Source organism: Petromyzon marinus, chromosome 42 (assembly GCF_048934315.1).
Source record: "Petromyzon marinus isolate PM22_M1 ecotype Great Lakes invasive population chromosome 42, UKy_Petmar_22M1.pri1.0, whole genome shotgun sequence".
Taxonomy (NCBI): Eukaryota; Metazoa; Chordata; class Hyperoartia; order Petromyzontiformes; family Petromyzontidae; genus Petromyzon; species Petromyzon marinus.
In genome coordinates, this window is record NC_133708.1 from 13,053,018 (window position 1) to 13,070,771 (window position 17,754).

The 17,754-nt window shown below is 47.6% G+C and overlaps 2 protein-coding genes across 5 annotated transcripts in view; both read left to right on the forward strand.

The window, feature by feature from the left end:
• The first annotated feature begins 2,107 nt into the window (after positions 1-2,107).
• On the forward strand, positions 2,108-8,441 carry LOC116951152 (translation machinery-associated protein 7). Its single transcript, XM_032969625.2, has 4 exons — positions 2,108-2,258; positions 2,472-2,527; positions 4,303-4,390; positions 8,225-8,441. Exons 1-4 carry the CDS (start codon positions 2,243-2,245, stop codon positions 8,257-8,259), a joined length of 195 nt encoding a protein of 64 aa, XP_032825516.1. The 5' UTR covers positions 2,108-2,242; the 3' UTR covers positions 8,260-8,441.
• A 121-nt stretch (positions 8,442-8,562) lies between these two features.
• Positions 8,563-17,754, forward strand: part of SLC2A13 (solute carrier family 2 member 13) — a 47,671-nt gene continuing 38,479 nt past the window's right edge. For 2 of the 4 annotated variants that reach the window (XM_076073547.1, XM_076073548.1), the window contains exons 1-3: positions 8,563-10,132; positions 12,094-12,646; positions 13,178-13,337. In XM_076073547.1, the coding sequence (XP_075929662.1) occupies positions 12,208-12,646; positions 13,178-13,337 (599 nt within the window). In that variant the 5' untranslated portion in view covers positions 8,563-10,132; positions 12,094-12,207. Of the gene's footprint in view, positions 10,133-12,090; positions 12,647-13,177; positions 13,338-17,754 lie in introns of all 4 variants that reach the window. The other 2 variants (XM_032969619.2, XM_032969620.2) reach the window with 2 other exon arrangements.

Sequence of the window (17,754 nt, forward strand, 5' to 3'; positions counted from 1 at the left end):
AAATCGTAAAAATATGCATGTATGTTGAACTTCTTTTGTACCCTACTTAGTCAATCCATAATACAACATTCGAATCAAAATATGTAATTGTATTGGAGGAATCCGATTAACTATGAAGCTCTTTTTCACAGATGTCCAGTGAGCTTAGGTAGGACATTTCACTTCCGACCATAACGTCTGCTGCCTATTAGGAGTTTTTATTGTTCTCTCTCCCCCGTGGTCGTGTGGATTTTTCTCTGGGTCCCCTGATCTTTCCCTCCACGTTTAGAAAAACGCGTTTAGAGTATTTGGCTGCTATAAATTTGCACACTATAAGCCACTTCATTGAGCTATCATTTGTGGCCAGGGCGCTTCTGAAAAAGGAGCTACATCGCTCAGTGGGCCTTACCTGATTTAAAAACACGTTCATCGAAATGTATTTTTACTTTGGACTGAATTAGAAAATTTGCATTAAAAATATTCAATATCCTGGGTCCGGCTATCTAACAAAAAAATATAATAGCTTCTTGGGCTTCATATAGTAAGATGTAGCATGGTTTCGTTTTATTTGTATATTTTTGTTAAGTGATTAGTTTGACATTTCCTGTACTTTGCACTCTCGCGTTTTTATAAAGTTTGTTGTTGTAACATTCTGATTATTATGTCCGTCCGTCGTGCATTCAAAAATGGAAGAGGTGGGGCTGGGTGGGGAGGGGAGGGTGGGGAGGGTGGGGCTGGGTGAGGAGGGGAGGGTGGGGAGGGGCTGGGTGGGGAGGGTGGGGAGGGTGGGGAGGGGCTGGGTGGGGGCTGGGTGGGGGGTGGGAGGGGTGGGGCTGGGTGGGGAGGGGCTGGTCACCCCGTGGTGCCCATATAAAACTCAACGTTTAACCTACTCACGCCGGCTTGTGCCCGCCCTCACAGTCGGGAATATTTGCGGAATACACCACGTGCCGCCGTTGACCCTAGCCATTGACCGAGCAACCCAACGTTCCTACCAGCTCCATCCGCAGGAATGTGTTTAAGTCTCCCAACGTGACCAAGCCCAGCCTGCCTAAGGTATGAAAACGACGTTTCCGGCGTTGCCCATATAAAGAAAACTCTTTGGTTTTTTCGGTAAAGTCACGTAGGTATAAATAAATTACATTATTTTAAATTAAATTATTCTATATGATTCCTACGTGACTTTACCGAAAGAACCAAAGAGTATGGATCCCTGCAGTCACGAAAACTTCAAAACTCATATAAGGAATAGTTAATGCGCGGATGATCTCAATCCATAAACGAAGGCGCCTATATAAAATTTACATAATTTATGCACCCGTGTATGAAGGCCCACGTTGCCCATATAAGGAATAATGTGTGCGTCATAATAATTTATGCGCGGATGATCTCGAGCCATATCGCGCTGTAACAGGATGAAATTATCTTGACCTAAAGCTTTCGTGACTGCAGGAATTCATTTTCTTTGGGTCTCTCGGTAAAGTGACGTAATTAATGGGGCGTGGCTTTGACCATATAAGGAATACTTTATACGTGACTTTACCGAAAGAACCAAGAATATGGAATCCACGTGTTTTTAATAATTCAATGTTCGATTAAACGGGAATCGACCTTCATCGAGCACGGACCAAGCTTGGTGATTCCTGTCACGTGATTTGTGGATTGAAACCGACGATTTGTGGATCGTACATGATTTGTGGATCTTAAGACGTAATTTGTGGATCAACAAAGCCCACATCAGACTGCCCCTTGACGCTGATTGGCTTTCCTCTGCATTAACATAATTTATCATTCATCCGGACGCGGGATTAATTTTATCTGATTGGCCGTGTCGGGTGGTGGAGGGTTACGACACATTTATAAATAACGCGATCTAACCCAAAAACTGTATTATGAATAACATTGGTCGCGAAAGCCTACGTGTTAAACTAATTTTATCTGTTACAACGTCCCTCTTATAAATTAACATAATTTATGCGACGGTGGTCTCGAACCACATTGGTGGGGACGCGCGCCTCTTTATAATTTAACATAATTTTTGCCCCGTGTCGCACGTTCCCCTCCCATGTTGCCCATATAAGGAATAATTTATGCAGGGATTCTCTCGAACCGCAAACCTTGAGGCTGCGCCTCTTTTGATAATTAGCATAATTTATGCGGCCGTCCCGCAAGGTTCCCGCCCGCGTTGCCCATATAAGGAGTCATTTATTCGCACGTCTCCGCCATAATCTTTAGTTCTTCGTGCACACTGCCTTGCTCTGACATGTCTGGGAGAGAAGGTATGAGCGTTAAATGCGTTTTAATGTACCGCGTTTCGTTCGTTTTACAACATTCGCTTGCCGTGGGGCGCGTCCTGTGTTTTGTTGATGAAACGGATTTTAATTCGTAGTTTAAGAGATTGGGGAGAGAGAGGGGCGGGAAGAAACGTGGTGTTTTAAGCATTCGAGAATCGGCCGTTGGAGGTTAACTTTTTAACGCTTTGTTTCCCACAGGCGGCAAAAAGAAGCCTCTTAAGGCGCCCAAGAAGCAAGCGAAAGAGGAAGATGAGGTGAATATTCAAACGTATAAAATTATAAACATAACTCGACGATGATGACAATCTAGTACCACGGGACAGATTACATTTCGTACGGTTCATTGGCGAAACGTGCACCGTTCACCCTTGTGATTGGCGCATTGCGGCCACGTGACGTGGGAATCCGGCCAATGGGGTGCGGCGGCTGTTGCCTTCGACGCTTATCCGTATTAGGAAATGTTTTCTCTGTAACAAGGCCCCTTGAATGATGCATCGTATTTATCAAATAAAAAGGCTTCACATTTTTTAATTAAAGGTTTCTTTAGTAACTGAGTACAACTGTGGATACTGGTTTCGTAGACTATCAGCAGTGGGTTTCCTTTGGATGGACTTTGCCCCCAGCATACGAATATGGAATATCCACAGCTAGTTAAGGCCTGCGGGTTTAAGCACTGCCAGTTTTTTTGGTTTAAAAAAAGCTAAGTATCTGTTATCATGAACAATGTTAGTGATGACTTGAACAATTTATCGGTTTCCCTTAATTAAAAATCCTTGTCTTGGTCTAAAAAACAAGCTTGACGTACTGTATATTATTTTTAGCCATTTTGTTTAACGTATGTGGCTCGTGGTGAAACCCCTGGTGGTTTGTTGGACTGTTGTCTAATATTTTATTCCTTTTGAGCAATGTGTTTAGGTGATAAAAAGCTAAGATGTGTGCAGTCTTAAAATCGGTTTTGTTAAGTTTAAGAATGAGGCATCGGTCCACTGTTGAGCGTTCTCATGTATCTGTAAACGTTTGTTAAATACGGTGCTACGTCGTTGACAATGTCCACAGTTATCCCATAGAGGCCTTGAGTGTTCCCTGCTTTAATACTGTGAAGGGAAGTGGATGATGTCTAGAATGTCCTCCTTTGCCGTCTGACGTTTGTTGCCATGGGTATTTGTAATGTTTTGCGACTGAGATCTGCATATAAACGTTGGGCAAAGAAATTCACTCGACAGAACTATTCACAGCGACAAGATGTTTTCCAAAAACTAGAATTAAGAATAATATTCTGGCATATAAAGTTTTCAATCGGTGTATATCATTAACTGTTCAAACGTACAAATCCAAAACATGGATACCGACAGTGGAACACACGCTTAAAACGTATGCAAGAAGCAAGGGGAGATTAATGTTAATAATTGCACTGATAGATGGAGGAATACATTGATCGTGGAACAAATGCTAACCGAACACAATTTATTGATCTTATTTGGCTCTTTCGGTAGTCACGTAGAATGAGAATAAAATGATAAATTGATAAAATAAAATAACAATTAAATTCTCACGATGTTTCTGCCACAACACAAGCGGCCTTCAACGTCGTGAGAATTTTACTGTGTTATTTTATTTGATCAATTTATTATTTTATTCTCATTCTACGTGACTTTACCGAAAGAACCAAAGAAGATGAATCCTTGCAGTCACGAAAGCTTTCAATCGAAATTAAATACAATTTATTGACTTAAGGAAAGTAAATTGGCCTTGGGCAGGACACTTCACTGGACGGTATGGTGGTCGATGAAGAGACCGGTTACAGAATAGCAGCCAAGGGTTAGAACACTCGCGAGAGGATGACCACCATGTGGAGATGTCGCGATGAAATATGCTCGTGCGAAGTCGCGAGATGGATTATGGCACCGCACGACATTAAGGGATGGCGTAGTTTGTGGGGGAGTCGATCATCCAGCGGTGGATGGATAATGGCTTCTGGTGATAGGTAATTGTGTGTGTGCACTGTGTGTTCAATTTAACCCTTTTGCAGGCTGATGCTGAATTCAAGCAGAAGAAGAAGGAGGAACAGAAAAAACTGGAGGAGCTAAAGGCCAAGGCTGGGCAAAAGGGACCACTGAGTACGTATTCAAGATGTAGAGGTCCATCGTAGGCAATGATTAATGATCTATACATAGGAGAGACATATCCCTAAGCATCTTTCAAGTAAAACCCTGATTGGCACAAGGTTGTCTGATCTACATCAAAGAAGCATCCTTTGAATTACATTGAGATACATGAAGAGACACGTGGATTCAAGAACATATGCGGGAATAATGACCTCATTGTTGAGGCGTTTAAGTAAGTGAATCCTAATCAAAATATGTATAATGGATGAATCCAATAAGTTATGAAGCGCTTTCACAGATGTCTAGTAGTTTCACAGATGTCCAGTGAGCTTGGGCAGGACGTCACTTGTAGGGATGAAGGCTGATGGTCAAGTATCATTATTGTGGAAATAAAGGAATAGAACCCGAGGACATCCATCGACGAAATGGAATCAGTTCATTGGCAGGTGCTGTGTGGATTATTATACCGAGAATCGTGAGAGATAGCGTCGACTCGGAGCCCAAAAACCCAGCAGTGGATTGAACACACATGACGGTGATACCAGGAATGGGGGAACCTATGGTCCATGACTTAATTTAATACGGTCCACTGCCACATGGTGCCTACCACTTTAAAATGGCCCACAAACGATATTTTTCCATCACTGCAAGCACCTTAGCTGCACTATAGCCACACTCTTCTGGTATTAGAGGGGACTATTTTCAACTTGGCAACACTGTTTAAAATATTAGCACACTCAAGTCAACCAGAAAATGTGAGCCCTAATTAAAATTCACATTATTAGACCTCCTTTGCCAGTACGAAAATATAATAACAGGGTTTTTCCCCTTTTTTCTGGCAACAAAACTGAATCCTTTTTACAAGGATTCATGTCTGCATTAACCACAATACCTGCAGTCAAAATGCAAAAAAAAACACTGATAATATATGCATTGTCCTTGAAACTGATTGGTCCACACCAAGGGACGGCTTTCTTTTGAGCCTGGACCCAATTGGTACTCGACCAGATGACGCCAAAAGGCGTTATTGGATAACACCGAGGTGTGTTTCATAGTGTGGCACTACCAAACGATATATGAAAGTCCTATTCAACCCTCGGTGAGGAAAATGTTCTAGAACTCTGACCAACATAAACCAATTTCAAGTATTATCGAGGTCACCTTTAGTTTTAAGATATGGATGTTTGAGGCGGTAGTAATGTCTCTTAAATGTATGGGTCAGAGAGACGGATTTTAACAAAGCAACTCAAAAAGACGCATCTGACATTTGAGTTTAGGTGCAAGTGGATGATTCTAATTGTTTACTGGCACTGTGGGGCAATTGACTTTGAAGCTTGGATGATGTGGCAAGACAGCATTGTATCTAACCAGGGAGAGGAGGCTGTGATGGGTGGAAAGCATGGACACAATGGAGGAAGGAAGGTTGCGGAGACGGGCATTGGGGTGGCACCCAGAGATGAACGATCAAGGGGATTACTGTGCAGCAGTTGCTCAATCTGGCAGAAGGAAATAAGCGATAAAGGCACGTGGAGGGAATAAACAGGAGCATACATAAGGTTGAGGAACATGATGAGAGTAGAGTAAGGCTCCTTGGAGGAGTGGTCCTTTGATAAAGGTCAAAGGTCTCCCTTGCCCAACTGAGCAAAGGACTGCTCTCCATTTGCAGCCCTGAACTACTGGTCGAAATTCCTAATTTCTATCACAAGAGACGGATCTTCCCCACAGGACAAATGTTGTAGATTTTGAATGCACAACTTAAAGAGTGCGAGTCGGGCTCTCTGCAACAGCGCTAAAGGTATTATTCAAGCACAGTTGTCAATGGGAAACGAAACCGAAAGCAGCAAACACTGAACTATGGTTTAATCATGGGCAGTTGTAACCTGAATTGGAACCCACCTCTCTTAAGTGTTTTTTGCTCGGGGCTTCTAGAGAAAGCAGTTTCGTTCCCCCCGACACCCCCCCCCCTGCCCCCTTTGAGCCGCTCAGCTATCTACATCCTTTTCAAATGCAATTGAAATGTTTGAGAGGAAAATGCAATGGCTTTGAACGTGTCCCCGTTACATAAAAGAAATTTGCCCCCCCCATGCCAGGCGTGAGTAATACACCAACCAGACTGCAGATCACGAGCACATACGACCCAGATAACAACTTAACATACTGTTGAAAAAGCTATAACTCTGTGAAGGAAAGGAATTTGAATGTTGCATGTGATATCTATAATACAAAATTATAAGCATGAATTGAAGATAAATATGGAGTAAATAGACTGCCATTCTACGAAAAAAATTGCTCACATTTGTGATACTTTATGATTCTATTCCTTTTGTTGTAAAGGTTAATGCTGGAAAATATCCAATATGAACCGGCGGTGTACACCATTTATTTTTGTTTGATTGCAGTGTGACATTCATGCATGCTACCTCGGCCATCTTGTACAAGTTGTTGATGCATATATATGTACTTTACATTGTATAAACAGTCTTTCTATACATACTTTTTCTAACAGTGGTATGTATGTGATACAAAACATACTGGATGCACAAACAAGGTGTTCCATCTTAAGGGATTATCCAGGTCAAATATTTAAATCCATTTAACAAATTAAAACGTCTTTTTTTTCCTCACATAGCATTATTGACTGTTATTAAAAAACAAACTTTTATTAAGTAATGTGTATTCCTGTGACGAGGCCCAGCCACTTCAAAGCACAATCACTGTTGACCGCACACACAGTACATCTCATTTTGTCTTCTTTGCCGGGGACCCTTGACTGGAATTTAAACTCGACCTTGCCATAGTGAGTTGGGTACTCTGACCACATCGCTGCTCCACACACATAATATTTTCGTAATAATAAGGGATAATGCTGTGTTGTGTTATTTAAGACGCATTGGACTTACAATCTAGAGGTCACCGGTTGAAACGGTGGAGCAAATTTCTTAAATCCCCACCCACCACTGTCCACCCAGCAGAACAGACGGCTACACCACGGCACGTCGATCGGAAGGTTGCTGCATGTGGTGGGGTGGAAGCCCTTTTGCTGGCAGTGATGTGAGCAGACCAAATGCAGGGCTGTGCCATTTATGTATTTGATATGTATTCAATATTTATTCGTTGATATGAGCAGGTGCGCAGAAGTAAATTTTGAACGTTGTCCCTTTGTGTTTGTTGATTTTCTTTGAGCGCTCTATAAGCACTGGATTTTCTTAGGCCACTAAAAACACTCAATAAGCAATTGGGCAAACCGCTCAAAGCAAGTGGCATCTGAAAATGAGTCTTGAGATTGTCTTTTCCGGGAAAATGACTGTTGATTTTTAGTGTCATGTACTCGAATGGAAATGCAGGCATTGCGTCATTTGATTTGTCAAGTCAAGAAATTGATTTTAAATGTGACGGTTGCCAGTTTATATCTCAATCATCTCGGTGTCATCCCTCCATGGTTGATCAAAGATGAGCACCACTTTTTGAAAAATCCAGTCCTTTTCAAAGACTGGCCTGCTTCATGGGAATGTGACATTTCCACCCAGCCCAAGGGTTGCCAATAAAGAGAATCTCTGCCCCAATGTTTGTTTTAGCACCGAGGCTTCTTCCTCAGAGCTCCACTGTCTTGAAGAAAGTTACTAAATCTTTGTTTGCATGTCCACTCAATCTAGCAAATTTCATCTCTTCTGTCATGCATTGGTGGGCAATTGTGGCCGATTTTTCGTCCAAGCAACGTCATCGTTGACCGAAATAAAAAAAGCATTTGGTTGAAGAAAGTTTTCTGGTTTTGTAATTGAAATAATTACCGGTTGTGAGGCTCTTGTTATGTCGGTCTTTAATTAAATATGCACTTTGTTTTTTCAGCTGGTGGTGGAATAAAGAAGTCTGGGAAGAAATAAAGTTCAAGTATTCGCTCAAGTTTGGCCCATCCAAGCAACAGATGTCATTTGTGTTCGACTGACTGTTGTACATTTTATCAAATGATCATTTCTGGGTTATTGTTTTTGCTTTTTGTTTTAAACCGATATAGGCTATCCCACCCTGGAAGTTAAATGTGTTAAATAAAGTACATAAAAATGTATATATCTGTTCACTTGCTTCATTTCATTGCTACTAGCAAAAATTGATGTAACTGTTTATGGGGATAATTATATGGTGTTTGATGCGTTGGTTGTCAAATGGACCACGCCACTTGAATGTGGAATTGTCACCACTGCAACTGAATTGCCAAGTGACGACCATCGTGCCACAGACATGTTTGGAGTGTTGTGCATTCCTGAATCCGTAGTGGAAATTCTCCGTTTCTATGTAGTGATCAGTCTACTTAGCTCAATTACTGTGGACTTTTCACAAAGCATCACACAATTCATTGAACCAGGAATGGAGATGGTGATCTGGTGCTGGCATCGAAATGTACAGCCTGTTTTATCAGTCCACTGCTGGATGAGGGCCTCCCCACAATGTGGGTTGTGGGGGGTTAGTGTGACTACTTCATGCTGGTAGCACGTGGGAAATAACAAGTACCTGGAGAAAATCCACCGCATATAAGGGAGGAAAACATTCCTGCATAGATGGAGTAAAAAAAAAACTTGCTTTTCTGCCACCTCAGCCAAAACCTACACCTGGTACTCCTAAAAAATATATGCTAAATACACTTTATTTTTCGATTTAAAGCTTTTGTGACTGCAATTATTCATCTTCTTTGGTTCTTTCGGTAAAGTCACGTAGAATGAGAATAAAATACCAGGTAAGGCCCACTGAGATGTATAGCTCTTTCAAAAGAGGCCTGGCCACCGTTGGTTCAACGAAGTGGCTTATGTGGAAAATTATAGCAGCCAAATACGCTAAATGCATGTCTCTAAACGTTCAGGGAAAAACCAGAGTACCAGGAGAAAAATCCACATGACCACGGGGAGAACATGCAATCTCCAAATATACAGGTGTCGGGGTCAGGATCAAACCCACGACCTCCTGCATACCAGGCAAGGCAATTAATATATCTCTACCGTGGGGCCGAACCTAGTTCAGGGGTCGGCAACCTGCAGGTTCAGAGCCGCATGGGGCTCTCAGGAATGCTTCGTGACGCTATGAATGAAAGGACCGTCTTGTATTCGCATGCATTGCGCTTCTTGAAATATCGAGGGGTTTTTTTGACCGAATTTGAATATAATGGCTCTATGTTGGTTAGCGTTTTTTGATCCTCGCTTAGTTTCTGAGATTCGTTAAAAGTAAAAAAATGCACACTTTTATGTGCTGAATAAAAGTGGGTGGCTTGCATAAAGAAATTGAAACATCGAAAAGAAGCCGCCCACTTTCATTCAGCGTATCAAATCAAGATCGTATAAAATGTGTTTAATCGTGGGCTCAAAATAAGTTATTTTCCACTTTCGAGTGGAAATAAAAGTGCGTGCATTGAAAACGTTTTACCTTTTTTTTACCGTGAAAACTATCGTAACTAACTGCTATTTTTTTAATCAAGCGGTGGAAATTCCACAGTCTCGTGGTTCAACCGTTGAACTTGGTTCTTTCGGTAAAGTCACGTAGAAGGGAAACAATAAAATAATAAAAATATAAAACAATAAAATTATCACGACGTTTCGACTGCAACACAAGCAATCAAACCAATTTCCCTGCCAGCCAATAGAAGCGAGAAGGCGGTGGTGAGTAGTGGGGGGGGGGCGTGATGACGCGGTCACGTGGTCGTATATAAGGTGATGTCACCCCGGTCCCGTGGCAGAGCAACAGGAAGCGTCAGCAGCGCAGCGTCAACAGGTACGCCAGCTTTATTTACGATTTATACAACAACAACAACCCACAGGATATTACTACATACACGCCAACGGTACGCAAGTGCCGCGTTCGTGCGTTAATTAACGGTGGACGCTGCTCTGCGACTGAAAGCGCAGCCGATGAGTGGCGTCCCCTTCAGCAGAGAGAGAAGTTGAACGGAGTTGCTGTGTCCGCTGTCAACATTCCATTGCCGTGTACCATGCGGTTAGTTGTCAGGGGCTGTGTCGGCTTGCGCGGCACAAGCTGCGTACTTGCAGTCTTGTTACGTAAAGTCACCTCGCTCTGCCGCAGCGAGTCCACGACTCGTTTCCCCACAACCTTGTACCAGTTTTATCTGACGCCGAGCAATGATGATGCAGGTTGATGGGTGGTGACGACGGGGCGACATCGGACCCAGGATTTGAACCTGCAACTTTGACAGCGAGTCGTGCCTTCTCAATACCGCGACTACAACGGATTACATTGATGTGGATGTGTTCACACACACACACATATATATGTGTGTGTGTGTGAACACACATTTACGTGTGTGTGTGTGAACACATACATATATATGTGTGTGTGTGAACACATACATATATATGTGTATGTGTTCACACACATATATGTGTGTGTGTGAACACATACATACGATTGTTTATGTTTGAGCCTGGTTCGAGTGCTTGGACGGCTGTTGCCGGCGTGCACAAGACACGTGCTATAGGCTGCTGTTCGGCCACGCAACAGCCCCTGCACATGACACATGCTATAGGCTGCTGTTCGGCCACGCAACAGCCCCTGCACATGACACGTGCTATAGGCTGCTGTTCGGCCAAGCAACAGCCCCTGCACAAGACAGGTGCTATAGGCTGCTGTTCGGCCAAGCAACAGCCCCTGCACAAGACAGGTGCTATAGGCTGCTGTTCGGCCACGCAACAGCCCCTGCACAAGACAGGTGCTATAGGCTGCTGTTCGGCCACGCAACAGCCCCTGCGTGTTGGCTGTGGCAGGATGCTCCTGCGTCTGTCTGCGTTCTCCGACTTTCGCCGGATCATCGGCACTGACCAGCCGTGTGGTGACAGGTGTCAGCCCTTGCGATGGGACTTTGTAGGATAGACGTTGAGATTTATAAGGGAACGGAGTGACCAATAAGGTTTGAATTGGTCTGTAATAAGGTAGGGCAATGATAAGGGGTTGACAGATATGTCGTGAAGTATGGTCAAGTAAGTGGAGATGTGGACCTCATCCAGCAGTGGATTGACAAATGGGCTGCGCACTGAGTGTGTGCGAGTGTGAATTCTTTACGCGAATGCTAAAGGTGCAGCCCTGCAATTGCTGGCCTATGCCACCGCTTTGGCGGAAGGGCCTTTGCTGGAGATGGGGGGTGCAGTATTTTGACCCTGGATCAAGGCCTTCGCCCGCATACAGGAAATCAGAGTCTGTCGTCTGTTTTGAAAACCCCTCTTTAAAGTGGCCTTCCCTCTTTAGTTTGGTCGGTTGTCCTTGGTTCTGTTTTTGTTTCCTGCTTTCCATGCAAAAAGCGCATTGGGATCCTGGAATGGAATGCGCATTATACATTTGAATGATTGTTATACATCATAACACGTCTTCGGGGAACTGAAGGGCTCGTCACGTGGCACGGAGCGTTGTGGCTCATCACCGCTCAGGACAGGGCGTTCCGGCACAACCTGGGAAACGCATCCGGGGGGGGGTGGGTGGCAGGGAAATAACAAATGGCTTTTTCAGTTCCCAGTAGAGATGTGGTGCCTGCCATGAAAATGTGGAATTTCCACCACTGGCTCAGGGCAGCCAATAGAGATGATTACCACCGTGCGCTCATTTCACCAGGCAGACTCTTAACCTGCACACTGACCTCCAATGCTTCTTCCTCATCCAGCACTTCCATTCAGCTCATAACCACAGCATCATCTCATACCCCAATGTCGTGGTGGTGGTTCCAGTAGCAGCTGCTGCTGCTGCTGCTGCACTGGTGACGGTGGTGACGGTGGTGGTGGTGGCCAAGGAGGAGTTGCGACAGCAGAAGCTTTGACGGCCCCCACCAACCGACGATCAGCAAGATGGGCGGGCGACGTGGCTCGGACACGGAGCGCCGGCGCATCGTGGGTCCCGGCTCGAGCGAGAGCAACCTCGGCGGCGATGGCGCCGAGCCCGCCGGCACCGGCCCCCCCACGCCGACCTTCATCTTCGTGCTGTGCGCCTTCTCGGCCATCGGCGGCTTCCTGTTCGGCTACGACACGGGCGTGGTGTCGGGTGCCATGCTGCTGCTGAAGCGCCGCTACGCGCTGAACGCCGCGTGGCAGGCGGCCCTCGTGTCGGCGGCCGTTGGCGCCGCGGCGCTGCTGGCGCTGCTCGGGGGCTGGGTGGCGGACTGCGCGGGCCGGCGCCCCGTCGTGCTGGCCGCGTCGACGCTCTTCGCGGTGGGGTCGCTCGCGCTCGGGCTCGCGCAGGGCCCCGTGGTGCTGCTGGTGGGGCGCGTGATCGTCGGATGTGGCATCGGTGAGCGGTTCGGTTCCTCCCCCCCCACCCCCCCACCCAACTCGTGGCAGCTGCTTTCGTACCCGATGGCGATTGGCGCCGCGATTTCCGCTGCTTTCGATGGCGAGTCTGTAACTGCCCCAGCTCTCTGTCGCTGCTGTCCACCTCTCCCAGCTGTCGACCCCCACCACTTTCACCGCTGCCCCACTTATTGTTGCCCCCCCCACTCTCACCACCACTCCATTCATTGCTGCCCCCCCCCCCACTCTCACCACCACTCCATTCATTGCTGCCCCCCCCCCCACTCTCACCACCACTCCATTCATTGCTGCCCCCCCCCCCCACTCTCACCACCACTCCATTCATTGCTGCCCCCCCCCCCACTCTCACCGCCACTCCATTCATTGCTGCCCCCCCCCCCCCCCCCCACTCTCACCGCCGACACCTTTACTGCTGTCCCCCATTCTGGCTCTCGCTTCCTCTCTCACCGCTTCCTCCTTGACGTCCATGCCACCTCCCTCCCTCCCTGTACCCACCTCCCACACGTGACAGGCCTGGCCTCCATGGGGGTGCCCATGTACATCGCCGAGGCTTCCCCCCCACACCTGCGGGGCCGCCTCGTCACCATCAACGCGCTCTTCGTCACCGGCGGGCAGTTCTGCGCCAGCGTGATCGACGGCGCCTTCAGCTACCTACAGCACGACGGATGGAGGTGAGCCGCCCGGCGTGCGGCGACGTCCTCGTGCGCCACGGTGGCTAGGAGATGTTAACTACCTCGCCTGGTATGCAGGAGGTCGTGGGTTCGATCCCGACCCTGACGCCTGCTTTATTATTGCAGTTTGCGGCATCTCTCTCCCCCGTGGTCCCGTGGATTTTTCTACCGGGTCCTCCTGGTTTTTCCCTCCACATTTATAAACATGCATTTCAAGTATTGGCTGGTATAAATTTCCACATGATGATAAGCCACTTCGTTGAGCCATCATTTGTGATAGCCAGGTCACTTTAAAAAAAAGCTAGATAGCTCAGTGGGGCCTTACCTGGTAAAATAAAATAGTAAACCAAAAATAGTTGACGATGAATCTCGGCCACCTGTGGCCCAGCAAATAAGGCTGCCCCCTGACCTCTTGAGTTGTCACCTCGCTTCAGCTTGAACAACGGTTTAAAGTTGATTGTTAGTGTCCGGAGGAGGGTGCTCGCTGGCACACTCTCTAGTTTAACGTTTTTTTATTGTTACCAGCTCCCACCTTCCGATATTTAAACCAGTTCTTTGTTTATTGTGTGAGAAAACCTGTAATGCCAGGTTATTATCAGAAGGTTGTAAATTCAAATTTTACCCTCGCCCCTCAGGAATCGTCTCAGCCCATCAGCATTATTCTTCCTGAGGTCGATCAAATGTGCACCACTTTGTTGTAAGTCAACAGCAGTTGCCTTGGGCAGGGACTGGTCCCAGCAGCATAGATATGTTGAGTGTCCACTGCTTAATTAGGGCCGTGGCCAGAGATAAGTGGCCACCACGCGCGCCCATTTGAGCGCCGAGACGGGCTGTTATTAGTGCGCGACTCTATACGCTTTGTGGCGCCGCGTCAATATATCGACGTGCGTCGTATCAATTTAACGCCGCGAGTGTTTATCACGGCACCGCTGTGTTGTGTGTCGTCGTCGTCGTCGTCGTCGTCGTCGTCGTCGTCGTTGGCGTCGTCGTCGTCGTCGTCGTGGCAATGTGGTCTCCGCGATTGTCTCCGTGCGGAGCGGCGGCGCAGCGGTCGGCGTCCCGCGCCACGAAAAACCCGCCGACCCGAGCTCGAGTCGAAGCTCTCGCAGCCAACAACGGCAGCGACGGCTATCCCAACCCGGTCCTGGGCCCCCCCATCCTTAAAAATGGCTATGTTGTGCGTTTGTGTAAACAACAGCGATGGGAGGGGAGAGACAAAGGTAGCCGTGGTGCTGGCCACCCGCTTCCTCGTGTGCCGTGCCGGCCTTCATAGGCGCTCGCGAACAACAGCACTTGGTCCCGGGCGGTCTGTTGTAAGGCGATACGGGGGATCTTTGTCTCGTCGTGTTTGAGGATTGTCTCTTGTTGCACGGCACTGCCGAGCGGGAGCCCGGCGTGCTGTAGCGGTCAGCACGCCGCGCTTGCAAACCGGAGGTGTCCAGGTCGATCCAATCTCCGGCCTCTGCAGCTGAAACGATGGCCGGTTTCCTGAATCCCCCGCCCAAAGCGCCTCTAGCCCACTTAGCGGCACAACGTAAATGTGTCACACCAGCTCGTCGATGGGCGGATAGCGTGTGGTGAGATAAAGTGTGGGTACTCCTCCCGCCTCTCCCAGCATGGAAGAGAGTCGGCCAAACCATCCTGTAGCGAGGAGCTCCCCGAGACCTCTGTCTCTCTCTCTCTCATGGACGCCCTTCCGCCAGCAAGTATACAGAATAAAAATTCCAGATCCCCAAGCAAATAGCAGGGCTGCACTTTACCTTTATCCGTTGAGCAATGACCACTGATTCGCTCACTGATTCGCCCACTGCGCTCGTGATTGGCAATGGAAACTCATCTTGATGTCCCAATTAAATCGGGGCTGCCCAACCGAAACGAAGGCACACGGCACGCACGAAACCGAACCCCCCCCCCCCCGCCAGTTTAATTTATATAAAGAAATAAAAGTGCACGTGTGGTTAGTACGGCGTGTGGAGAGAAATGTTATCTGGAAAGGCCACGTGGACATAGTGGCAGACAGGTCAATGAGCTTTCAATTCTAGCTGTCAGTCCCCTGCCTGCCTTCTTGCACACCAGCTGAGCTTCTTGCTTCTTTAATTTTTTTTTATTTTCATAATCCCGTTCCCTGTGGACGCAGCCTTATTTTGTGAAATAATTGATGCCAGGTTTAGTCTCCTAATGCCATTTAATTATCCTGCCTCCGATTTGCAAACGGTAACCACAGGCAGAGTGGATTATGGAACTGGTTTCGTTGAATATTCGATGCGTATCAACATAACGCCGGGTTGAATGACAGAGGGATTCGGAGATGTGACCCACGTGGCTCTGCTGTTGTCGTTAAGAGTGCACTGCGGAGACAAAGGTGGCCGGGCCTGGTTCTGGCCACGCCAACCCCTCGTCATGCAACGTTCCAGCCTCGATAGACGTTTGTAATCGGAATACCGCGATTGCAAATTGTGAGTCGAGCCCATCATCATTATCATCATCGTCGTCTCTCCGGGGGTTTATAAAATGAGCACCATTTTGGGAGCAGCCATTGTCGATTGGGGTGAAGATCTCCTGCCACAGGACTGTGGAAATGTTACCACGGGTCACAGGGGCTCCATTGGTGATGGACATCACTTAAGACTCATTTGAGAATGGAGGTGATTTTGATGTGCCTGAACGTTCATACGGAATATAATTTACTGTTCACTGATATGTGATGGCCGATGTAGTATTAACAAACCATCTGGAATATGCCAGATCTAATCCCTGCCTTGCAAGCTAAGCGGAGTTGAGCAATTGCTGGACAAAGGCCTCGGGGGTTGTTTGGCCATACTTCACCTGGCTTGTCAACGTGGGTTGATGAATGGGAGCCAATGTCGGTGCAGATTTTACTTCGCCACTTCTGATAGCCATGACCAGGAGTCAACCTCGGCTTACAGAGTTCATGGCGTAATGCGCGAACCATTGCGCCCCCCCCCCCCCCCCACCTATTGAGATGTAACAATTACAAATCTGGTGTGAGCTTCTAATATGTTGACTCAGCATGAACAAAATCAAGTCCCTGGTGCAGTGTGTGAATGAGAAATGGGGCGGCAAAGGCAGTCTTGCATGGTTCCCGGCTATACCAACCTGCTTGTGTTCTTTCCAGCGTCAGTAGGTGCTCGCTAACAGCTCTCCGTTTACAAGCCTACACTTGGGGTGGAAGGGGGGGGAAGAGGAGAATCTGCGAGTCTGTCTGTGTGTGTGTGCGTGTACCTTTAAAGCAAGTCTGCGCACGTGCCCGGCGGGTTTACGCGGTTGCCCGGCGGGTTTACGCGGTTGCCCGCGTCTCGCACCACGCTGCGGGTCTGGGCACGGCGACCCGGGCGTTTAGCAGGAAGATTGGAAAAGATTGGAGAGAAAAGAAAAAAACGGCTCTCATTTAAATACCTCGCCCACGGTGGCGAGGAAAGGATGTGCGGGCATGGTAACAACGATGACCCGCAAGTCGTCCTCCCAGGATGTCCACCGTGGCGCGTTACTCTCGGCGCTTAAGCACGCGCTCATGACCCTCGACTTAACGGTGGCTGCGTTCGCGATTTCTGAACGAGTCTGAAGCGTTGTCTTCTCGATCGACGCGAGCGAGCCTGGGGTTGACGCTCCTCCCCGTTGGCAGTGCCGAAGCCGGCGGTGGGAATGTCGCCGCGCCGTCGAGGCCCGTCGGGCTGTGTTGGATGCCCCACCGGCACGCTTCGTTGGAGTCTACGTTGGGAATTGATCTTTGTCTTTGGGGGTTTTATCGACCTCATTCAAAACTACTGTCTCATTATAATACTTGAATAATGGATGATGCCTTTTTGTGGGGACACCCTGTACATCTAAAAACACACACACAAATCCCCCAGCGGCATAGCTACATAATCCCGTCGTGTGCGAGCGGTCCCAATTTCCAACGGAGCCCTCTCGGAGACCCGAGGGCTTATCTCTTGCCAGGGATTGATGAGCTGTGGGTTTGGTTTGTCATTGAAACCACCACACATTGACGCAGTATTGGAGGGTGCAGCCCTGGAAACCGCTTTGCTCACGCGCCTGCTGGCGGAAGGGCCTTCACTAGAGGGAGCGCTAGAGAGCCCCTCCCGAGGGTATTTTTGGCCTACTCTTCCACGACGGTCAGACGCCCTGCAAGAGGCGTCTGACCGCATACGACCTGCCAATTAGCAGGGTTGGCTACGTACGGTGGGAAAGAAGTTCAAGTTCAACCTGCCCATTGACTAACTGTGGTCTACTCATGTATTCTGTTGGCGGTACAGTATGACCGGTGCTACAGATGACATGGCAAAGCCCACAGTCTTGCGCATAAAAGCAAACATCAGCAAAGCCTACGTCTATGAATCAACCTACCGTATGTTTAAGTCCGGTCAGCCTGTTGGCTTTCTAGACGACATTCAGT